At 46.3% G+C, this 25,997-nt stretch overlaps 2 protein-coding genes across 5 annotated transcripts in view; both read right to left on the reverse strand.

Annotated features, from left to right (window-relative positions):
- Positions 1-25,997, reverse strand: part of LOC144736816 (uncharacterized) — a 674,279-nt gene that overhangs the window by 197,800 nt on the left and 450,482 nt on the right. The window lies entirely within an intron of this gene.
- Positions 20,957-25,997, reverse strand: part of LOC144736783 (uncharacterized) — a 65,795-nt gene continuing 60,754 nt past the window's right edge. The window contains exons 21-22 of one of the 3 annotated variants that reach the window (XM_078619403.1): positions 25,452-25,505; positions 20,957-22,507 (exon numbers count right to left, since the gene is read on the reverse strand). In XM_078619403.1, coding sequence (XP_078475529.1) covers positions 22,374-22,507; positions 25,452-25,505 — 188 coding nt within the window. In that variant the 3' untranslated portion in view covers positions 20,957-22,373. The other 2 variants (XM_078619421.1, XM_078619413.1) reach the window with 2 other exon arrangements.

The raw sequence follows: 25,997 nt of genomic DNA on the forward strand, positions 1-25,997 counted from the left end.
TGTAGCAACCGCAGCCACGAAGTGAATGCGTGTAGACATCCCAGCTGTGGTGAATGCGACTGTGCTGCTAAGAATAAAGGAAATTCATAGAGGGCATTGTGCATGTGTAATGACGACTTGACACACTTGTCTTGAGATGGTTTCTTGTATGGAGGATACACGTTCCATCGAACAGGCGGAGACCCCACTGCAACAGCCTCGAGTCTCCCACGCATCTCCCTTATATACAGACGGAGGCCACGCCCCCATTTATTGAAATATCTCGCTGGCTCTAGATGCTCGCTCCACCAGCACACTACCATCTTTTTTAGTCATCTGGCCACGCTCATATTCTCGACCATTCCCGTAGCCACCAGTCCCTTCGTACTGCAAGCTGACACCCCTGTTATTACCTCCCGTGACCACTAGTTCACTCACACCGCAGGTTCACTTTACTGGCATTACATATGTACTGTACAGCCATTTTGTCAGTCCACTTGCTAGTAGATGACCATCCCAAGCTGTGCACATTGTGGGGGAAACCACGCTGGTTAGTGGGATATTATGAGCAATGTATATGCATAACAGAACTTAATTGTAATACAATTTTTTTATGGAAACCCGGGATACAAGCGGCCTAAGGGGGACCATGCCCCCATCGTGAATAGCAGTGCCCCCCATACATAGCTCCTTCGGTTGGCTGGCGAGCCACTGAACTTCACGTTATGAAGGTTATCACACTAATCAACCTCCCAATCTGTGATAAAACATTAATCATATTTGAACAAATATACCTCACTAAATATATTATTTTAGCCTATTTTTCCCATTCACAACCACTGTAATAAGTGTAGTGGAATAACTCCCGCTGGGTTTTGCAAACAGTGTGCACACATATGTGAGCTTCGGACAGTGCAGTCACGTCAGGGCAAACAGGGGCAGAGAGAGAGCAACCAGAGAAAGGTGACCAATTAAGATGCATAGCAGTGATTGGCTGGCTGCAAATGCAGACACGGAGTAGGCACGTCGGTGGCGAGACGTTGAGGCGATGAGGGGGAGAACACGTGCAAGAGGCGTCAGGACGACGCCGGATTAATGAGGGCCATCTGGGGGCACTTAATGAGGAGGTGGATAAATAGGGAACGTGTGAGGCAGAGAGGTTGAGTTGGTTGGAGTGAAGACAAGAGTGAACACAAGCGTGAACACAAGATAATTCTGGGACCCGCTCTCCACACCTCGTCCTCTCCAGCGGTAATGGCTGATCTCCTGCTGGAGGCAAGGGCGAGCCTGGAGGTGTGAGGGTAGGCAGGTTAGCAGTGGAAAAGCTAGCAGAGCGTAACATAGCAGGCTTGCAGAGCGAGAGAGAGCAAGAAGACGTTAGCAGTGTAGAAGCTAGCAGAGCATAACATAGCAGGCTAGCAGAGCAAGAGAGCGAGAAGAGGTTAGCAGTGGAGAAGCTAGCGGAGTATACTGTGACAGGCTAGCAGCGGAGAGGCTAGCGGAGCGAGAGAGAGGGAGTTGAGCATGGCAGATGAGCAGTACAAGTGGAAGAGTTGCGACGGAGATACGTGGTGTTGAACGCGACGAGTTCTGTATGAATAAAGTGACACAGGAGAAAAAGAAGTTGCCTGCGTGAAATAACACCACTACATTTGGTGTCGAAGTGGTCAAGAACTACGCCGCCATGTCAAAGAGAGCGGCATATATCCGTGTATTTGTATTGTGCAGTAGATGAACGGCTCCGTCTTCGTCAACCTTGTTATGTTTGCTGATGATCTGGTGGCTGCTGCTCACTCAGAGGAGGAATTTGAAGGCGCTACTGCTGAATCTGGAGCGTGCCACTAAAAGGTGGGGTCTTATGATTCAGTCCCACCAAAACTAAGCACCTGCCTGGATATTTTGTGCCATCAAACACTTCATCCCCTCAACACCACATTGCGGATGGAGTAGTGGTGGTGAGAGTGGATTCAAATTGAGCAATCATTGGAAGGATGTTATTAAATTTCGATTTAAAGCTTTCGTGACTGCAGGGATTCATCTTCTTGGTTCTTTCGGTAAAGTCACGTAGAATGGAAATAATAAAATAAAACAATAAAATAATTCTCACGACGTTTCGGCCACAACGCAAGCAGCTGTCCTCAGGTGAAGACCAGGTCTGTCGGGGAGACAGCATCTGAATGAAACAGCACCATGCTTGGAGCGTATATTTAAGCTGGGTTGGAAATAATTTGCATATCAAGAGGAATTTAGCATATTTATGGGAAATGCAGGTATGTGATTAGTACTACTTATGCCCGTGCATTATGCAGGATTAGCAGCATCAAAGGGAGGGGATAGGGGTATTATTAATAAGGGGAAGGAGTGTTAATAGTATGTAGCTGCAGTAACTAAAATCACCACGTAAACAACTAAAGTATAAACTACATAGTATCATCAGTATACTAAATATACTCTAGAATAAGCTGAGTTACTAACAGTAAGTAATACATTACAATTCTACGTCGCAAAAAATATAATATGCTTCCATCTAAACTTTATTCTCTTACATCACACGAGTCTACATTGTACTATATACATAGCAACAGAACGCGTGGCACGTGATTTCAAGTCCTACATATGTATGCACATGTTAATACTAATTGTGTGAAGTGCATTGTTAGTGTGCATCATTCCCCAGTCTACCACCAGTGCCCTGTAGTTTCTATGGCACAGCTTTATATTGATCGACTTGGTGAAATAGTATTGACATTTCTTCACTATCTAGCTGCCTTATAGTTTATATTCATATCCACATCACCAGTCTTTTACTTCTCTCTATCCTTATCGTACCTATCCCTGCTCACTGCTGCTCTGTCTCTCTCCCGGGCACCAACCGCTCCAGCTCCAATCCCAACCAAGACTCTCATCTCTCCGTTACGCTGTGCCCTATATCCCCGCACCAATCAGTCCCAATCAATTATCTCATCCCCCGCTTTGCTACTCTCCCCCAAGCCCCCAGCCTCACATGACCATGTTATTGCCGCCAGGCCGGCGTCGGTCATTAACCACTCACCCTCCTGACCAATCACCGGCCTGCGTCTTCAGTCACCCCTAACACCTGTCGTGTCTCTTAACGACCCCCCCCCTTAATGCCACGACAACAACCGTATCCTAAGATGCTCCCACTGTACTCTGCTCGCTTGCCTAGCAACAGAACGCGTGGCGCGTGATTTCAAGTCCTACATATGTGTAATAAGCGACTCGATCCTGGTTCTGTCTCCGTCGTCCTTTATTCGGGTTCTTACACTTTTCCCGCACGGCCCTCGCTCAGAGCTCTCCCCTTGGCAGCTCCGTAGCTGCCCTCGCTCCCGTAGCCTCCACACCTCTGCAGCTCCGCTGCAGACCCCTCTGTGCAGTCCTGCGGCTGCCCTCACTGCAGCTCCACTGCTGCCCGTCATTCCTCCGCGCTTGGTCACCGCTGGCCGACGGTGCCGAGTCTTACTCTGCGTGTGTGGCGATCTCGCCACTCCTCGACCTCCGTCCTGCGTGGCCTCACTCTAACTCAGTCTCCCACACTCTCCCGTCTCTTCCGGTATCTCTCCCTTAAGACCTCACCCCTCTCACCCACGTGACCTAACTCCTCCCCCCATGACGTCATATCCGCGAAGCCGTTTACGCCCGCATTACACCACCCTCCCCCGTAGAGAAAATTCAGCCGACCTCGGCTGAACAATAACGAGACCAGTAATGCGAGCGAACACAACCATCACACATTCAAGGACAACGAAGCATACAATAAATATAACAACAACAACACAACAGTAAAATTTAACGAAATGTAAGGGACTTTGAGCGCGTTCGGGTCGCCGGTCCGTCCCGGACGGGCGGCGGCCCTCCTGCAGACCGGGAACGTGACGGGGTTTTAGGAGCGACAGGATGAAGTCCTCCTGTCGCTATTGGAGGCCCGTCAACGTCCCGGTCCCGTGTCCTTGAAGGCCCAGCGTCGTCGGGGGTGCGTCGCGATCGTGTCTGCGACGGGGTCGGAGGGGCGGCGGGGCTCGGAGTCCACCCAGCCGTGGCAGGCACACCCCGAGCAGAGTCTCCTGTCTCCAGCAATATCACGGCCGGCTTGTCTGTAAAAGGCACGACAGGCGCTCTTGCAAGGTCAACAGGCACAGGCAAGGATGAGTCGGCAGCCACAGACCCCGGCAAGGCAATATCGGGAGATGACGCATCGTCTCGAGGGGCCACGTATGGTTTCAAGCGCGACGTGTGAACGAACCAACGCTGAGATCCAAACCGAACACGCACAGACTGTGGGTTGGGAACCTCGATGAGGCGGACCGGCCCTTTCCATGGTTTGTGTAATTTAGGCGAGGTACCTGGCCGCACCTGCGGGCAATGGAGCCAGGCCATGTCCCCCACCTTCCAGGGGCACTCCCCCCTCGAGCGTCGAGCACACCGCTCGTTCCGGGCCTGGGCTTTGGCAGTAGCCATGCGGGCCCCCTCCCGTGCCTCAGTAACCCGGCGAACAGTATCCCGAATGTAATCAGGAAGAGGCTTAGCAGGTCCCCTCACTCCAGTTCCCAACTGCACATCCATTGGCGGCACGTTCTCGCGACCATACATAAGGAAAAACGGCGAATATCCTGTAGCCGCATGCGGCGTCATTCGGTATGCCGAAAGTACCCCAGGGATATGCAAATCCCAATCCGATTGTTTTTCACTCACGGTGTGACACAACATGGCGGACAATGTCCGATTTAGCCGTTCGACCATACCATCCGTTTGCGGATGGTAGGGAGATGTCCGTATCTTTTTAGTCCCAAGAGCCGCGCACACCTCCCCCAACAATTTAGAAGAAAAATTACGGCCTTGGTCTGTGAGGAGCCTCTCCGGCACCCCCTTGTCCATAACGTACCCGAATAGAAAGGCGTCTGTGATAGACGCCGCTGACTGGTCAGGCAAAGGCCAGGCCATCGGCCAGCGGGAGAGGTACTCTACCCCAACTAACAAGTATTTATTTCCCTTAGCGGATGGCGGGAAGGGTCCCAAAATGTCCAACGCCACCAATGCGTTAACACCTGAATGGACTGTATGGGCGGCACATATGGTTGTTTAGGTCGTTTCCGCCGGGCACAATCGGGACACGCGCGAACGTGACCGACGACATCCGTTGTCATGCCGTGCCAAAAATGGTCTCGCTGCAGCGTCAATAGGGTCTTCTGCACCCCCAGATGTAAAAGCGTGTCCCCATGCAGAGTCCTAATCAACTCGTACCGCAAGGATGCCGGTACAACCAGACGCCAGCGTTCCTGTAACCCTTCCCTCCACATTAGCAGACCATCGCGGAGAGCGGTTTCCGGCATACCACCCGTACCCAGTCCCCCACTCTTCTTCGCAGTCCGATTCCGTAACGAGACCAATGAACCATCCAACATTTGTTCCCGAATCCACACAGCCCTTGGAAGATTCAAAATCCCATCAGCCGGTCCCGGCTCCTTTGGAGCTTCAGGCACGTCGACCGCCAACGCAACAGGCTGAGGGGGTTGTTGAATCGGCGCACATCTATGCGTCCCCGATGCATATCGCTGCGGCAACCTAGAAAGCGCGTCCGCATTCGCGTGACGCACCCCCTTCCGATAGTGAATTTGGAAGGAAAATTCTTGCAGCGTGTCCAGCCACCGCGCCAACTGGCCGGATGGTTGGTCCATCTTAAGAGCATACTGCAAGGCCGCATGATACGTGCGAACAATAAACGAACGACCGTAGAGATACGGTCGAAATTGGTGGAGAAAGAAAACAATAGCCAAAAGTTCCCTGCGTGTGACGCAGTAGCGAGTTTCTGCGGGAGACAAAACCCGGCTACCATACGCCACCACGTGTTCCACACCACCTTTTGATTGAGACAACACGGCCCCAATGCCCGTGTCACTCGCATCCGTATCCAGAATGAAGGGGTGATCGAAATCAGGATAATCTAACGTCGGTGCCGTAGCCAGTCGATCGCGTAGGCTGTGAAACGCCGCCTCTTCCGGCGGTCCCCAAGCAAATTTCCTTCCTTTACCCGTAAGGAGGTGCAAGGGCCTCGCGATCGTCGCGAAATCAGGAACAAACCTCCGATAGTATGAGGCAAAGCCCAAAAAGCGACGTACATCCCCCACCGTGGCCAGGGTCGGCCAGTCACGGACGCATGCTGTCTTGTCCGGATCCGTGGCCACCCCGTCCGCACTTACGATATGCCCCAAATAGCGCACGGACCGTTGCAGTAGGTGACATTTCTTAGGCTTAAATTTCAAATTTGCGGAACGCACCCAGGCGAACACCGCCTCCAACCGCAGTAAATGCTCATCAAATGTGCGGCTGAAGACGATAATATCATCTAAATATATCAGACACGTCTCCCACTGCAACCCCGTTAACACCAACTTCATCAACCTTTGAAATGTGGCAGGGGCAGCATTCAGCCCCATCGGGAGGCAGTTAAATTGGAATAACCCCTGCGGCGTACGGAAAGCAGTCTTCTCCCGCGAGGGTTCGTCAAGGGGAAGCTGCCAGAATCCCGAAGAGAGATCTAGCGTTGAAAAGAACTTCACCCCCGACAAGGCATCGAGGGAGTCGTCCATACGCAGCAGGGGGTACGCGTCTGCCACAGACACTTTATTCAACTTACGAAAGTCGACACAAAAGCGCAATTTGCCATCCTTCTTTTTAACCAAAACAACAGGTGCGCCCCATGGGCTGTTAGATGGAGATATTATGTCCGCAGCCAACATGTCATCCACTGCCCCTCGAACCTGATCTCGCTCCGCCGGACTCATCCGATGCGAGTTCAACCGAATAGGGGCAGCGTCCCCTGTGTCAATGTGATGGTAAAGCAACGATGTGCGTCCCAAGTCCAAATCGTCGGAGCTAAACACATCAGAATAACTCAGTAATAATTTACGAAGCGCACAACGTTGTTCACCGGAAAGGGAAGAATTTTCCCCACACAATTCGGTGATCCAGCGATTATCAGCGGCACCAGGACCTGAAACACCACCAACCACGATCTGGCTGCCCAGATGATCTTGTGCCGTAAACGCCGTAGTGGCATGCGCCACAACCGTACCAGCCGGCACACACACATTCTCAGAACTTGCATTAAGCACCTGCAGAAACGGCTGCTGGTCATGCCGGACAATAGTTTGCGCCCCAACGAGTGCCGCTCCGCCCGTTATAGTGGCGGACGGCGACAACAAAATCCCAATTGCACCCTGACGACCAGGTACAGGCTTCCGATATCGCAAGGGGATAAGCATCTGTGAGTCAGGTGGAATATCAAAAGATACCTCGGACAGCGCCTGCACCTGAGCGACCGGAGCAGGTCGCCCCCAGGGCGACGGTAGAAACGTAATTTTCCGGCCACCCGGTAATTCAATGCAGTTTTGATTAATTTGAATTAGAATGGGCATCTTGGCCAGGAAGTCAGTTCCCAATAAGCAAGGAACCACGAGGGACCTCGAAATTAACACAATTCCCGAGGCCGACACTCCCCCGATAGATATTGTAGCGTCCACCTGGCCCACAATGCCCATGCTACCCCCGTTGGCAGCGACGCAAGAATTGTATACCGGACGCACGGCCTCAGGTGGGATGTTCAACAGATGGAAAATTACATCCGATATAATGGTCGCGGACGCCCCGGAATCCACTAACACACGTACGTCCACCCCTTGTATAGAACCGGGTACGGTGGACGAGCCAGTAGCGGCCGCGACGACCTGCCATGCCAATTTACGCCACTGCGTTACCGAGCGACGTGGCCCAGTCGATGGCTTCCCCCCGTTATTAACAACACCCGGATCGCACGACAACGGTGATGAGTGAGGTGTCAAGCCTTGCCGGGTGTCTGGTGCGCACCGACTTGCCTGTCCTGGAGGATCCTTCCGTGGCACGTCCGCTGACGAGGCCTCCTGCTGGGGCGGACCCGGGACGCGGGCCCAGCAGTCCCTGGCGTAATGGCCTTTACGGCCGCAGCGGAAGCAGTCGATGTTATTACGCCGCGCCGCAGGCACCCCGTCCCGACGCTCCCGTGGCGGTGGCGCAGATCGCGGCCCCAGCGTACTGCGGGCCGACCACTGAGCAGAGGCGGCTGTCAGCTCCTGCGGGCCCCCCCCGTCAGGAACGTACACCGCCTTCTTGGGATCCCAACCCGCGGCACCTCCCTCGACGATGGGTCCCCCCGTCCACGCCGTGACTTGCTTCCAACGGCGCAGGTTGAACTGGGCATCAAGACATTTAGCGGCCGCCCGGGATGTGAGCTTTTCATGGCCACACACCGGCATAGGAATCCCCAAATCCCGGGACAGCTCGAGCATCTTACCCAAGATGAGAGGTTCGAGCAGGTCGGGCTCCGTCTCCGGGTATGCAGCCATGGCCAACTCCAATACCGAACCCCTGTATGCCATCGGCGACTCCTCGGGTGCTCGCTGACGTTGAACAAACCGGCGATGAGCGTCATCCGGTGGCTCATATGCATCTGCCATCTCGTCGAAAACTCCTCAATGTTTTCTTCTTCTCCGCCTTGATGGAGCGGAAGAATCTCACCGACTCATCATCGAGAAGAGTCGGTAAAACATCCAACGCTTCAGCGTCCGTCCACCTCGCTGAGCGTACCGCCGCCAGAAATCGGCAGGCGAAAGCACTCCAATCGCCCCGATGGAGAATTCTTTGACGGGCGTGAGATGACGACTGCGACTCCTTGTTGCACCGTCCTACTCCGATGACTCACCAGGCGGCATATTCAAAATGGCGTCGCATCGCCGCGTGTTCAAGATGGCGGCCTCTCGCCGCGGAGAGCGCAAGATGGCGGCTTCCCGCCGTTCTTCTCCTGCCACACCCAAGATGGCGTCTTCTTGCCGCGTGGTCAATGGCGCCGACAGCGGAGGCAAGGCAGCGACCTGCGGACCTCCATCGGCTCCCCCCAATGCCGTCCTCGGCGTGACGAGCTCGCACAATTGCGCGAGCACGATTTTCAGCGTCTCCAGCTGCGCCGCCATCTGCCTCCATCGCCAATCCGCGTCCACAGGTGCAGACGGGTCCACCGACGCGGCGACCTCTTCGACTCCCGGACCCGCGCTTGTTCCCGCGCGGATCTCCTCCTCCATCGCAGGTAGGTCGACCGCCCGAGGAAGGTCGTCGTCGTCGGATGTTGTAGCAGACGATGGCGCAGGAATATTCTTTCTTCTGAGCTGTTTTGACATGCCGTTTCACTTCTGACACCAGTGTAATAAGCGACTCGATTCTGGTTCTGTCTCCGTCGTCCTTTATTCGGGTTCTTACACTTTTCCCGCACGGCCTTCGCTCAGAGCTCTCCCCTTGGCAGCTCCGTAGCTGCCCTCGCTCCCGTAGCCTCCACACCTCTGCAGCTCAGCTGCAGACCCCTCTGTGCAGTCCTGCGGCTGCCCTCACTGCAGCTCCATCGCTGCCCTCACTGCAGCTCCACTGCTGCCCGTCGTTCCTCCGTGCTTGGTCACCGCTGGCCGACGGTGCCAAGTCTTACTCCCCCGTGTGTGTGTGGCGATCTCGCCACTCCTCGACCTCCGCCCTGCGTGGCCTCACTCTAACTCAGTCTCCCACACTCTCCCGTCTCTTCCGGTATCTCTCCCTTAAGACCTCACCCCTCTCACCCACGTGACATAACTCCTCCCCCCATGACGTCATATCCGCGAAGCCGTTTACGCCCGCATTACATATGTATGCACATGTTAATACTAATTGTATGAAGTGCATTGTTAGTGTGCATCATTCCCCAGTCTACCACCAGTGCCCTGTAGTTTCTATGGCACAGCTTTGTATTGATCGACTTGGTGAAATAGTATTGACATTTCTTCACTATCTGATTAGGAAGCCCCAACTACACCGCTTTGACTGCCACGCTTCACAACACTATCTCGGTGCAGGCCATAGAAACAAGCACATGCCATATGGATTCAGCAAATGTATGGCCGGAAATGTGTATGGCAAGGGAGCTGGCTAGCAAAATGTCTGGTACGAATACAAAGGTTTGTGCTGGAGGGTGATTGCATCAATTTGCTTCATCACTTTTCATGTTTTATGTAAATGTTTGTTCTGGATAACATTTGCCACCAACATTATACATGACAATCGGACCATGATATGCAAAAATTGCAGATCCACGTTCAGATCAGATATGGGAGCATACACTACGACAGTACATTGCCACATTAGCCAATAAGGCCAGCTTCATTTATATATTATATTGGGTTTTTTAATATATACAGTCAAACCTCTTAATTAGCAGATTTTTTTCGTGAAAATTTGGATTATTCGCTTTTTATGTTGTATACCAGTTCAACTATTGTGGCTTTTTCACGATTTGGCAACTTTGTATCATGGGAGAGAGGTACTTGCGCAATCCAGGAGCATTGTTTTTATTATTTCTATCATGGGGTCAATGCGTCAAGTGGAGGAAGTGAAATTTGTTGGTTAGAATTGCTCTCTAACAACACCATCACCAACTTCACAGTATGCATTGATGTCTTATTTTATTTAGTTGGTTTGTGTTACCTATATATATCATTGTACAAAACTAATTAAGTATATGGATGTTATTTATGTGTGCAGTAGAGGATTTGTGTGTCTCGGGCTCGCTGTGCACTGTATTGCACACTATCCAAGTAGTTAACCTCGCATTCAATAAACTTTTAGAGCCAGGGTGAACATCCGACTCTGACGTATGTAATAATTTTAATGAGGTAAAAGTGATGAAAAACAGCACAAAATACAGCATCGGTTAATACTTGGAATAGCAATACAATGAATGAACACAAGGAGCATCATAATATTGTCTTAGATAACATGAAACTCAATAACAGGTCTTGGATGGACCAGGCACCTACATTAGCACTGAATATAGAATAAGCTACTGTGTTAAATAAGGTCACATCGTGTAATCACCATACTGCATTTACCGAAAGAACCAAGAAGATGAATCCCTGCAGTCACGAAAGCTTTAAATCGAAATTTAACCGCCTCTACGGGGAGGGTTTCCACATAACTTTGAGATCCTTCAACAAGCTCCGTGATAAGAAGGCTCAGCTAATCGAGTCTCTCACCTTTCTGAAGAGATGCCGCGACTCTAAGGTAATACCAAACGCATTTACACTAACATCTGCTGCTGTAACTTCTTCTAATGCGAAACGAATTCTGTCTAGAACTAGCTTAGCTCTTATCTCAGAGAAAATCAGAGTAACGCGCACCGAACTAGATCAGTTAGACAAGACACTCTACAAATCACACTTATCTTTGAGTGCAACAATGTCCACATCGGATTGGGAACATGTAGAAAAAATGACTGCCTCTTCAGCTGCTGCTATGTCGACTAAATGTAAGGACAACTTGATTTCCAAATTCAACCGCCTCTCAAACAAGAAACCGGACCCACACATTGAAAAGCTAGATGTTAACAAAGTCGTAATTAATCGCAGTAACAAGTCTATTTCTGAAGGTCTGAAATCCGTTTTAGCTAAAGGACTAAACTTTGCAGTCACACCTAGACACATACCAGTTAATGATATAATTGCTCGAGTATATGTAGCTCTCAAGGGCTTGAGTCACATCGCTGCAGACGTAGCAAGATCTGAAATCTCTGCAACCCTCAAAAACGCTAAGATGCCAGCTAGCAACATCAGCAAAGATGAGCGTTTTGAATTAGCTCAATTAAAAAAGAGGGATGACATTGTCATCCTCTCAGCCAACAAAGGCAATGCCACTGTCATCATGGACAAAATAGAATACAACAACAAAATTCAAGAACTACTCAACGATGGCAGCTATACAAAAATAAAAAGAGACCCCACCAAATAATGCGGTTGATTCAACTGCATTATTTGATCAGACCAAACAGTTCTCGTTGAAACCTTCTGGAGCCAGGCCACCAAAATTATACGGCTTGCCAAAGATACATAAAGAAGATACACCTCTTCGTCCCATTGTCTCTACTATCAACTCCCCCACCTATAAATTGGCTCGTTTTTTGTCTGAAATCCTACGGCCTTTCACTGGAAAAACCACCTCTGTGGTACTAAACTCTACTGACCTGGTATCAACAATCAAGGGGATTGCCCTGTCCCCAGACGACCTGCTTGTCAGTTTTGATGTGGTTTCCTTATTCACCAAGGTTCCTGTACCTGACACCATCGAAATCATTGAAGACTTGGTTCATCAAGGACTGAATACTGGGGTACCCCCCCTGGTGAGACACTGCTTAACCAATACATACTTCACCTGGAATGAAACTTTCTACAAGCAAACTGAGGGCACCCCAATGGGCTCCCCCCTATCTCCGGTTGTAGCCAACATCTTCATGGAGAAATTTGAGACTGACGCCATCCAGACTGCCACTCTACGCCCGACCTTATGGAAGAGGTACGTAAACGACACTTTTGTCATCTGGCCACATGGCCGGCCTGCTCTAGATCAATTTCTCGACCACATCAATTCCATACACCCAGCCATCAGATTCACCATGGAAGTCGAAAAAGATGGCAAGCTACCCTTTTTGGATGTCCTAATCAAAAGGAGACCTGATGGTTCAATGAGCCACTCTGTCTACAGGAAAGCCACCCATACGGATGCTTACCTAAAACCGGATTCCCACCACCATCCATCCCAGAAGAATTCCCTCATCAAGACTCTATATCATAGAGCCCAATGCATCTCCGACCATGAACACATTTCCAGTGAACTCAAACACGTACGCCAAGCTCTTAAGGTTAATGGTTACTCCGACTACACAATCCGCAAAGCCATCACTCCAACCATCAAGAAGGATCCTGTTGAGGAGCCTTTCAAGACCATCACCTTACCCTACATTGCTGGGGTCACAAAAAAGATCTCCAAAATCCTGATTAAACACAAGATCCAGGTCCGATTCAACACAGTACATAAAATCCGTGATCTGGTACCGTCTGTAAAAGATGTGGTTCCAGACATACAGTACCCTGGCGTCTACAAACTAAGTTGCCTCTGTGGTAGCAGTTACATTGGGGAAACCAAACGTACATGTCTCGGACCGCATCCGTGAACATGAAGCTGACCTGAAACACGGTAGGACAAACACCTCAGCCGTGGCAGATCACTGTTACAACTCAGTGGGCTCACATGACATTGACTTCTCCAAGACAGAGGTTCTCTGCAAGCCATCTGGCTATCATGAGACATTCGTTCATGAGGCGATCCACATATACAAACACAGAGACAATTTTAACCGAGAAGATGGATTCTGACTTAGCAATCATTGGAATGACGTAATAAACCATTTCGATACACATTAGGGTGGGTAGAATAATACATAGTGTTATATTAAAATGTATAAGGTATAGTGTGGTTTATAGCAATACAGTATTTAATTAATGTTGGGTTTATCTATGGCAGTATACAGTACGGTATATGATCGTGTGATGTAAGAGAATAAAGTTTAGATGGAAGCATATTATATAATTTTTACGACGTAGAAGTGTAATGTATTACTTGCTGTTAGTAACTCAGCTTATTGCAGAGTATAGTAAGTATACTGATGGTGCTATGCAGTTTATACTTTAGTTTTTTATGTAGTTTATACTTTAGTTTTCTACGTGGTTGTTTGTTAACTGCAGCTACATATCATTAACATCCCTTTCCTTTGTTAATGCTACTCCCTGCACCCCCCCTTGGTGCTGCTGATCCTGCATAATGCATGGGCATAATATGACTTTGAAACCCCCCCCACCCACCTCCTACGCATTTCCCATGAATATGCTAAATTCCTCTTCATATGCACATTCTTTTTGTTAAGGCGCACTTCCACCTCCAACCCAGCTTATATATAAGCTCCTAGCTTAGTAGTGTCTCATTCTTCACCTGAAGACGGCTGCTTGCGTTGTAGCCGAAATGTCATGAGAATTATTGTATTATGTTTTATTTTTATTATTTTATTACTTCCCTTCTACGTGACTTTACCGAAAGAACCAAGAAGATGAATCCCTGCAGTCACGAAAGCTTTAAATCGAAATTTAACCGCCTCTACGGGGAGGGTTTCCACATAACTTTGAGATCCTTCAACAAGCTCCGTGATAAGAAGGCGCAGCTAATCGAGTCTCTCACCTTTCTAAAGAGATGCCGCGACTCTAAGGTAATACCAAACGCATTTACACTAACATCTGCTGCTGTAACTTCTTCTAATGCGAAACGAATTCTGTCTAGAACTAGCTTAGCTCTTATCTCAGAGAAAATCAGACTTACGCGCACCGAACTAGATCAGTTAGACAAGACACTCTACAAATCACACTTATCTTTGAGTGCAACAATGTCCACATCGGATTGGGAACATGTAGAAAAAATGACTGCCTCTTCAGCTGCCGCTATGTCGACTAAATGTGAGGACAACTTGATTTCCAAATTCAACCGCCTCTCAAACAAGAAACTGGACCCACACATTGAAAAGCTAGATGTTAACAAAGTCGTAATTAATCGCAGTAACAGTTATATTTCTGAAGGTCTGAAATCCGTTTTAGCTAAAGGACTAAACTTTGCAGTCACACCTAGACACATACCAGTTAATGATATAATTGCTCGAGTATATGTAGCTCTCAAGGGCTTGAGTCACATCGCTGCAGACGTAGCAAGATCTGAAATCTCTGCAACCCTCAAAAACGCTAAGATGCCAGCTAGCAACATCAGCAAAGATGAGCGTTTTGAATTAGCTCAATTAAAAAAGAGGGATGACATTGTCATCCTCTCAGCCGACAAAGGCAATGCCACTGTCATCATGGACAAAATAGAATACAACAACAAAATTCAAGAACTACTCAACGATGGCAGCTATACAAAAATAAAAAGAGACCCCACCAAATAATGCGGTTGATTCAACCGCATTATTTGATCAGACCAAACAGTTCTCGTTGAAACCTTCTGGAGCCAGGCCACCAAGATTATACGGCTTGCCAAAGATACATAAAGAAGATACACCTCTTCGTCCCATTGTCTCTACTATCAACTCCCCCACCTATAAATTGGCTCGTTTTTTTGTCTGAAATCCTACGGCCTTTCACTGGAAAAACCACCTCTGCGGTACTAAACTCTACTGACCTGGTATCGACAATCAAGGGGATTGCCCTGTCCCCAGACGACCTGCTTGTCAGTTTTGATGTGGTTTCCTTATTCACCAAGGTTCCTGTACCTGACACCATCGCAATCATTGAAGACTTGGTTCATCAAGGACTGAATGCTGGGGTACCCCCCCTGGTGAGACACTGCTTAACCAATACATACTTCACCTGGAATGAAACTTTATAAAAGCAAACTGAGGGCACCCCAATGGGCTCCCCCCTATCTCCGGTTGTAGCCAACATCTTCATGGAGAAATTTGAGACTGACGCCATCCAGACTGCCACTCTACGCCCGACCTTATGGAAGAGGTACGTAGACGACACTTTTGTCATCTGGCCACATGGCCGGCCTGCTCTAGACCAATTTCTCGACCACATCAATTCCATACACCCAGCCATCAGATTCACCATGGAAGTCAAAAAAGATGGCAAGCTACCCTTTTTGGATGTCCTAATCAAAAGGAGACCTGATGGTTCAATGAGCCACTCTGTCTACAGGAAAGCCACCCATACGGATGCTTACCTAAAACCGGATTCCCACCACCATCCATCCCAGAAGAATTCCCTCATCAAGACTCTATATCATAGAGCCCAATGCATCTCTGACCATGAACACATTTCCAGTGAACTCAAACACGTACGCCAAGCTCTTAAGGCTAATGGTTACTCCGACTACACAATCCGCAAAGCCATCACTCCAACCATCAAGAAGGATCCTGTTGAGGAGCCTTTCAAGACCATCACCTTACCCTACATTGCTGGGGTCACAAAAAAGATCTCCAAAATCCTGATTAAACACAAGATCCAGGTCCGATTCAACACAGTACATAAAATCCGTGATCTGGTACCGTCTGTAAAAGATGTGGTTCCAGACATACAGTACCCTGGCGTCTACAAACTAAGTTGCCTCTGTGGTAGCAGTTACATTGGGGAAACCAAACGACATGTCTCGGACCGCATCCGTGAACATAAAGCTGACCTGAAACACCGTAGGACAAACACCTCAGCCGTGGCAGATCACTGTTACAACTCAGTGGGCTCACATGACATTGACTTCTCCAAGACAGAGGTTCTCTGCAAGCCATCTGGCTATCATGAGAGATTCGTTCATGAGGCGATCCACATATACAAACACAGAGACAATTTTAACCGAGAAGATGGATTCTGGCTTAGCAATCATTGGAAGGACGTAATAAACCATTTCGATACACATTAGGGTGGGTAGAATAATACATAGTGTTATATTAAAATGTATAAGGTATAGGGTGGTTTATAGCAATACAGTATATAATTTAATGTTGGGTTTATCTATGGCAGTATACAGTACGGTATATGCTCGTGTGATGTAAGAGAATAAAGTTTAGATGGAAGCATATTATATAATTTTTACGACGTAGAAGTGTAATGTATTACTTGCTGTTAGTAACTCAGCTTATTGCAGAGTATAGTACGTATACTGATGGTGCTATGCAGTTTATACTTTAGTTTTTTATGTAGTTTATACTTTAGTTTTCTACGTGGTTGTTTGTTAACTGCAGCTACATATCATTAACATTCCTTTCCTTTGTTAATGCTACTCCCTGCACCCCCCCTTGGTGCTGCTGATCCTGCATAATGCATGGGCATAATATGACTTTGAAACCCCCGCCACCCACCTCCTACGCATTTCCCATGAATATGCTAAATTCCTCTTCATAAGCACATTCTTTTTGTTAAGGCGCTTTTCCACCTCCAACCCAGCTTATATATAAGCTCCTAGCTTGGTAGTGTCTCATTCTTCACCTGAAGACGGCTGCTTGCGTTGTAGCTGAAACGTCGTGAGAATTATTTTATTTTATTATGTTTTATTTTTATTATTTTATTACTTCCCTTCTACGTGACTTTACCGAAAGAACCAAGAAGATGAGTCGTGATTTATTATTTATTTTTCTACCTATGTGACTTTACCGAAAGAACCAAAGAGTATATAGTTTATATTGTATTCTCTTAAAAACATAAAATTCATACACAAATACTTTTTACATACATAACACTTTTTAGATTTTTGTGTATGTATATGTTATGTTTTAAGAGAAGACAAGTTTTGAAATATATTTTCCCCCCGGGCAATGCTGGGTACTTCCCGCTTGTATACTATAAAAATAATATGCTAAAAGTGTAATCAATAAGAGCTACTGTGGTTTACACAACCTATACCTAAACAATGTTGGTTCAAAGTTTATCCACTGAACACTTATTTTTTTATTTGACATGATGTTGTGCATGTGCTTCATCTTTCAATGAATTACAAATTGCCATTGGATTTCAATAATCAGCAGAATCTTACACATGTGGTGATGTTGATGTAGGTGGTGGTTGTGGTGGCAATTGTGGTTTTGAGTGGGGGTTTAGAAGCAGTTGAAATATTGACAACGATATTACAAGACAGGGTTACCCACTTAACCATTTATTTGAAGTTCAAATACAAAAATAGAAGTCCCAATGACTCCACGTTAACAAATGAGTAGTAAACCATACCCAATACACCCTTGTATCGAACGTCTGCAAACATTGACATTTATCATTTGAGTAAAAGTTTGGCAAGAGGCTGCTTTAGGTGTAAATTGTGATTCACGTATTTAACCATAAAATGACCATGCACGTGATGCTCTCTGGAAAGTGCAATTTGCTTTGTTCTTAAATGATCAATAAACATCAGTGGTTGTCTACATGCCATGGGAGTAATTCCTGCAGTCACGAAAGCTTCAAATGAAGATTGAACCACCTCTACGGGGAGGATTTCCACACAACTCATACTTAACTTCAAATTTAACAATCTTTGGAAGAACGTGATCAACCAGGTAAAGTGTTAACTGTTGTGTTAGCCGACTCTCTGTGTTGCATTGCATCACATTTTTAAGTTTACTAGGTTTGATTTCTCAAACTTCCAATTTCTCTCCCCCTGCCGCAGATCCCATCCCCCCCTTGGCTCTACATGCCCCCTGCTGCAGATCCCATCCCCCCCTTGTCTCTCATTGACATGCTAATTTATCTGCCACCCCCCCTCTCTCTTCCCCATGCCGCCGACCTCTATATAATACCTCGTCACAGAGGCGTTGTTTCTCTGTCTCTGTGTGTCTCTCTCTGTTGTTTGTCTTTCTCTGTATGTCTCTCTGTATGTGTCTCTCTCTGTGCTTGCACCTGATGACGGTTGCTTGTGTTGCAATCGAAACGTCGTGATCTAATTTTTTTCTACGTGACTTTTCCGAAAGAACCAAAGAGTAATACCATGGTAATTTAGCATTTCTAAACGTCTCCAGGTCACAAAAAGAAAGGAGTCGTGCCAAATGCTCATTTAAGCAGGAAGACACTGACACTCTTACTGGACACCAGATGCATTGCATGTTTATTGCTGAATGACTCGAGCGACGATGACCTGCTGTGTGCGATACGTGAGGGAGTGCTCCTTTTAATAATCCTGTAGGAGCAGGACCCGTCACTTCGTAGTCCGCGTCGATCGACTGCAGCTGATGAGCAACACGTCAATGTCACGCAAATGACCTGAGAATAGGTTCCCTCTTCACGCGGGCATACTTTCCCAATTGAAAACATTCAATAGCAGGGTCAGTGATACAACACGGTTGGTTTTAGGACTGCAATACATTTTAAGTGTAGAATTAAGTTTGCATGTCTAGCAGGTTTTATATTTGCAGTACACCACTTTTCCAATTAAATAAAATGTCCATATACATTTGGCAATGTGCTGTTTGTATTGCAAGAGAAAATAATGATCAAGACAAGTAAAACATATAGTGCATACAATTGTGGTACACTAAGACTCCCCGTTGCTGTCTCGTCACAGGAGTGTCTAAGGCGTGTCTATGGCGCAAGCTCTCACAGGAGATGAAGCTGGCATCGTCACTGACAGAGGGCGCATGCAGAACCTTGGGGAGTGAAGCAAAGTGCCATGGGGCGCCTCCTGCACTGCTGCTCTCTAGCTGCATTGCCCAGATGCTGCTGGCTCTGCAGTCATCTCCATCACAGCGCTTTCCACATTTCTTTAGTCCACACAGACATGGGTGATTCTTAGCGTATTTGTTATATTCCATGAGCCATTCTCTGCTGTTACTAGAGTGTGGTTTGTTGCACTAGCCAACATTATATAGTCAGTATACGAAGGTATTTGCGGTACACGGGTGCATGGTATAAAAAAACACATTTTCACAATCATTATTTTCCCGCGATTGGTAACCCCGATCAGAAAATCTTGCAGGGTAGGTCAAAATTAGTTCTCATGAAATCGAAGCAATCGGAAGACGATTGCTATGAACAGCTCAACATGAAGCTTAAAAGTCTATTCCTATATAGCACCCAGCCTGATGACCATTAGCTTCGTGTTCCAAAGGCAGATATGACTCCTCGTGCTCTAGATTTAGTCAGTCAGTTGCTCGATTCATTTCTGGAATCATTTCTTGGCGGACGGTGGCATCAAAAGATTGTGACTCATGTCACACGTTCGAATGAGAAAGCAGCTGCTGAATCTCAGGCAACTTCTGATGGAGATTCTGCAGCTCACTCAACAGCAACAGGGAAATCCTTAGACACTTATGAGGACTGGTGTGTTAAGCTGTACCGGTGTACCGCCAATACGTCCATATATATACGGGCATAGTTGACCTGCATAAGGCACACACAGATGACTAATCTACCAGGCCCACGAATGAGCGATGGTTCAATGCTGCTGTAGAGTGGATGTGTGACCCAAAGTGGATACATTATGCACAAGAGTGGCTGCTTTGTCCTGATGTCACAGTCCAACTTCAGGCTGAGAATCACTGGAGTAAAGTAACTTGGTTTTCCCACAGCTCCATGGCGAACTAATATGAGTGGGATTGTACGTGGCTCAAGGGAATTAATAATGCATTACATTAAGCCGTGGAAGGGATGACACTGGGAGGCTCTCCTAGTTCTGCAACCACAACAGCCCAATGCAGTAAGTGCAGGCACTATGCTCATGTTGACAACATTGAGGTATTTTGACAATTTGTGCAATCCCCAAATGAATGAATTCTTCAAGGGTCAAGGTATCCAGTTAGGATGCACCTTGACATGTCTCTGGGATTACAATTTTCATCTATATATTTACATTTTGTGAAACAGATGTTGTTAAACTGTATTATATTCGAATTGTAATCACAACCTCTACTGCATGCACAAAGTTGTCTTTAATCTGTGCTGCATGGTGTAGGTTGCACGTGTAGGCTGCCGGACAGCCATGAGACCAGCAGATCAGCTGTTGGGTTTCTCTGGCAGGATTCACTTTGGCATGCCAAATGTCTGTCAAATGCAAACCGTTTATGTACAATGAACCTCCAATAATATCCACTCCAAACATCCACCATGCTATCATTTGCGCCACCCTATCATTTGCGCTACCCTTGTAGTTGTGGCAAATCCTGTAACCCGTTGAGAGTGAATCCTAAATTCCAGAACTTTTACACGGAGATGCCAAAGGGAGATGCAGAGACACGTGGGTATACATACCTGGGGAGATTGAGAAAGACACAAACACAGATGGAGATGCAGAGAAACGTGTAAATAGAGACAGATAGACGGAGACACAAAGGTAGATTTAAGAAGATAGATCAATTAAGGCAGACACTGAGATACACAAAGACACGGAGATACATTGGTCTATCTACTGCAGGATAAATACTATCCCTGCAATGTAACACTATATTCTGCTTAAGATCTTACGTCTTGATAGGAATACCACTGGTTGAACACATTCTTCTTTAGATATTTACTTGTCGCTTTCCATTATTAAGTTCAGTTTCTGTATTTGTATATGTCCATCTCTGTGTATGTGTCTGTCATTTATCTCCATCTCTGCGTCTCTGTATCTCTGTCTCTTGTCTCAGTGTAAGTGTGGGTGTCTCAGTCTCTCTGCGTGAAACGTGCTGCATTCAAAGCAAGTGCAACCACCCCGTGTTTTGCACTCAGCGCGTTTCAGTCTCGCTGCATGGCTTACAAGCACCCGCCGGCTGCAGCACGTGCTGTGAACTCACGCTGCAATGTGTTATTAATTGTTGTTCAGTAACTCCTAAAATGTATTAAATATACACGGATTTTTTAGTTTTTCGCCAGGTGACTAAACATGACTAACATCCGTTAAATTTTCACGGATTTTTGGAGTTGTGCTAAAAACTCAAAAAAAGTATAGGTTTGAGAACTGTATGAGTTATTCCCACAGTACGCCACAGATTCTAGGATGGGCGAAACCCGTCCACCACATCACCACAGATTAATCAAGTTTTATTGTATTTGCATACACATTGAATGGACATTTACATGTAACATCTGAATGTGTCATAACATACTGAAATATATATTACATGAGTGGCTTCATTCAAATGAAAGCGCAATCACGTGGTGGTGATATTTCCCTTGGCTGGTATGCCGGAGCGCATGGATTCGATCCTGACCCTGACAGAAATTGTATGTACTCCCTGCGGTCATGTGGATAATTATGAGTACTACGGTATGGCCCTTCATATTTAGAAACGTGCATTTAGATTATGTGGCTGCTACGATGCGTGGCTAGATCAACTCTGAAAAAAAGGAAATAGCTCCGCGGGCTTTACCTGGTAAATACAAGTTTAGTTTAAAAACTCAAGAGATAATTGCGTAAATAAAGCTACATAGCAATGCTTAAGTAATTAATATTAAGCAATGGTTGTTAAGTGATTAATATAAACTAGCCTTTTGCCCGTCAAAGGACGGGTGTATTGCAGTAAATCTGAAACTTGCAAGCGAAAAGCAGACCGCGACGTGATATTCATTCCATCAATTCGTATGCATTTTGTACGGCCGCGGTGACACAGAATTATTTCATTTAAAGGATATAAATCCTTGTTCATCATGACGCCCTTTTTACTTCTATGTCTCAATAGCGTTCGGAGATTGCGTGACGTGAGGGTTCTGCCTTTGGAGTGAGGGTTGTAAGTTAACGCTGAGGAGGGGGGAGGAGGCGCCTTGCCCCCCCCATGTGGAGTGACGTCACCCGCTAATTATTATTAATGGAGGGGGGGGGGTTCCATTTGGAGGACGTCACCTGTTCATGATTATTAATAAGGGGGGCTGTTCGATGTGGAGTGACGTCAACTGCTCATGATTATTAATGAGGGGGGCTGGTCGACGTGGAGTGACGTCACACGCGGGACACACATTCTTGGCTCATTATAGTAGCAAATAGTTACTAAGCGTGGTCAACAAGATTTAGTGTCATTCACTCTGAGTATGCGTTCCTCCGATAACGCCGTCTGTGCCCGTCCTTGAGGGTGCGCCGCGGTGCCTGCGTTGTGATGGTCTTGGCACTCGGCTGAGAATGTCTTTAAACACATCACGCCTTTTCTGAGCTGAAAAACGGAGATGTACTTGTTGTTAATGAATTACAGCACATCCAGACGTGTCGTGCATTTGAAGACTGGTTGGAGACAATGGTGTGCACTCGAATATGGGTTGTGAGCAGGAAGTATCAGCCAAAATGTTTACATTTTATTTCCACTGCATAACTCCAAAATGCTATTATAATAAAAATGATGGCAGTTTTGTTTAGCAGTAAATAACTACAATGTCATCCATGCACATCTAGGGAAAGCTGAGTATTAAGACGTTTTTAGAAAAGTCCTGCATTTTGATGTTTAGCCAATTCTGTTAATGGCTGTTTAGCATTTGGGAAGACACCAGAATACCTGCAGATAGCCCATACATACAGGGAAGTAATGCCTAAAGCTCTGCACAGATGGATTTAACTGTCCATTGATGTACTGCTATCTCCTAATCACCTTTCAACCAAAGTCTACATCATCTGGCATATTTCCAGGTAGTCTCCCACCAGAATACTAACCAGGCTCAAGCCTGTTAAACGTCTGAGATCCGATTAGATTAGGTGCATTGAGAGTGACTTGATCGTAGACATTTAAATCAGATACGGCTGTTACTGCACATGCATGACTTGAAGAGCCTCTGCCACATCACACAGCAGCATTACTGCACGTGGCGTAGGTCAAGGATGCAATGTCGGTGCGGTAAATGCACGCTTAATAATTTGTGAAACGCACAATGTATGACTACACCACGCTTGCACACCCATGGGAAATAAAACAGTTACATATATCTACAATGCAGCAATAACTTTCCAGCATAGCCTATGCCGTGTTACGTATTTCCACTGCCCTCAATAGGTAATGTGGGCATGCTCTCCAATGGGCACAGCTATCGCTAGCCATGCCTGTCTTGGAAATGGGGTTATACGGTCGCTCATATTGCTTTAGATTGGTGGTTGTCAAACTGTTGTACAGCATGAGTAATATGAGCTATGCACAATTATGCCAATGCTGTGAAAGTCATTATGAAGTACAATCCATTCAAAATACTTAACCATTTGTTGGAATGAAACATTTAGAATTCCAGTTATTAAAATACATAATTGGGATGAAATGTGTTAATTTTACAAATGAGAAATTACACAAATGATCCCTTGCACTAGGAAGCTCAGCTGTGCACCCTGTAGTCATGACTGATAACTCATTGATGAATTTCATGCTTTGTTGTTCTGTGGATGAGCGGGTTGCTGCTGCTGCTGCTAAAAGCGTACACGGTCACTAGAAAATGTCTACCACCGTTCTGGTGAAGTCTGAAACTAAAAAATGGTCACGCTTTGCACAAGCTGTTCAGGATAATGTGTTCTGAGCTGGCTTGGAAGGTATGCATTGTTTTAGCTCTGGTGTCATATTCAGAAAAATATATTTCAGGATATATTTATCATAAACACAATTTTTTACTAGATATGTTTTGCTAACCTACCTGTGGCCAGTGGCAGCAAAAATGTATGCTGGAGCCATGGCAGGTACCCCCCACAATGAGGCACTGCCCCTGTGAAAGAGCTGCCCCTTTATTAGGGTTCCTGTCCGGTAACCCGTTAAAAAGTCCTTAACAATAACTTATTCGAAATACGCACTTACGTCTTTCAATATCGTCATTATCAGCCACAATCAATCCACTGCTGGATGAAGACCTCCCTTTTATATATCACATTCCATCAATAAAACATTCACTTACCATCTACGTATGCTGATTTCATGTTCAGGCCTGATAGCAATGAGACTATGTTTATTTGAGGAGATAGCATGTTTGCAAAAATAGTCCCTTTTGGTCAACCTGGATCAGTGGCTTTTGTCATACAGTTTTCGGGGCTAAACGTATTTGGAACATTCATTGCCATGTCATTCATACTAAGGATTGTTTTTGGTAGATCTTTTGGACATTAAATACATCAAAATCTGCTCAAATGCATTTAGCTTAGACAAAATAGATAAGCAAATAGTACGTATCATATATCCGTCTCTCTATTTAAACAAAGTCTTACACAACACATAAGCCACGTGACATTCTGGGAGTACAGCACTGATTAAGTTAAAGCAAACTCTGAACTTGGTTTGACATACAGTGTCTCGTCAATAAAGTGAGACTTGCTTCAATCAGTGCTTGTGAACTGCTACATTTTATAGGTAAGAAACCCCTCTTTAAGAAATTGATCCTATAGTTTGACACAATCATTTGCAGTGTGAAGAATACAAAGATAAAACTAGATGAAACAAAATATGTTTTAAGTGGAAACATATTAAGGAGACATTATCTGCTCATCTATTTTCTACTTATATTATCCGCAACGATGTGAATGATTATGCTTGGAATAATACTGACACAGGAACACGTGGATCAGAGAACAAATACAAATTATAGACACTGGACGAGACTGGTGACAGAACAGCAGCCAAAGGAGATAACCTTGCTGAGAGTATTAAGTGGTATCAGGTCATATACAGGAGCGAGGAAGATTGTGGCATCACAGGACCATGTGAGATGGTGACAGCGTGGAGAGTTCTTCATCCAGCAGTGTAGAGATTATGGCTCTTGATGAAGGTGGTAATCTAAATATTAGGCCTCCCCACGCCATTGCCATTGAGAAGCAGCCTGTTTGGTGAAGCCCGATGACACCAGTGGGTCCGGCGCATGGCTGCTGGGCTGTGTTCTTGTCACCGAGCCAGTTCACAGAGTCATGCAGCTACATTATCAGAGCCGACTGAAGAATGATCTAAGTATAGACTACATCATATCATCAGGAATATTTTCTGGAGGTGTCATAGCTCTAATCACTTGCAACAACCTGATACCTAATTAACAATTGGTATCCAATTGCCCTTTAGACAACATAGAGGCTGTTGGTATTGTGTTCCGTAACTGCAATAAAAATGGCTTAAAGGCTAGTGAACAGTGCAGCTAGAGCATGACAAATACCTTTAATCTCTTCAGGTTCTGGAAACGTATCTTCATTTTCATGATGTGCTTGAACTGAAATGGCAAAACAAAATTAACTGAGTATTTCTGCTTCATGCATTTTAAAAGTAGCGAATCGTTATTTATAAATGGATTTAATCATTTCTATATATAAATATATTAAGGCATTATTATGTATATGCATAAAGTCAGTCACTGTAAATTAATATTTTGCATAATTAGAGTAAGGTAGGAACAGGAATGGGGAAGTATTGACCATCAGATTGGCTAATGATGTGAGGTTCATTCCACACAGTGTGTGCGGTGATTTCATTACGAGTTAAGAAATGAGAGAAACGCAATGTGCTTTGTGCCAAGTCGAGGTTGGGTCCCTGGTACCCACCACCGCATATCCTCTCCCCGACTGAAATGCAGGCGGTGGCGGTGCACTCCCAAGAAGGAGGCACCGTGGCCTCCTTCACGCCAGTACGGCAGCTCGCACTGGCGAGCGTGCGCGCTGCTCCTTTGCTCCCCACAACATCGCAGCCCTCGCACACCCTGCTTACT

This window comes from Lampetra planeri, chromosome 3 (assembly GCF_965212315.1).
Source record: "Lampetra planeri chromosome 3, kcLamPlan1.2.h2, whole genome shotgun sequence".
NCBI classification, from domain to species: Eukaryota; Metazoa; Chordata; class Hyperoartia; order Petromyzontiformes; family Petromyzontidae; genus Lampetra; species Lampetra planeri.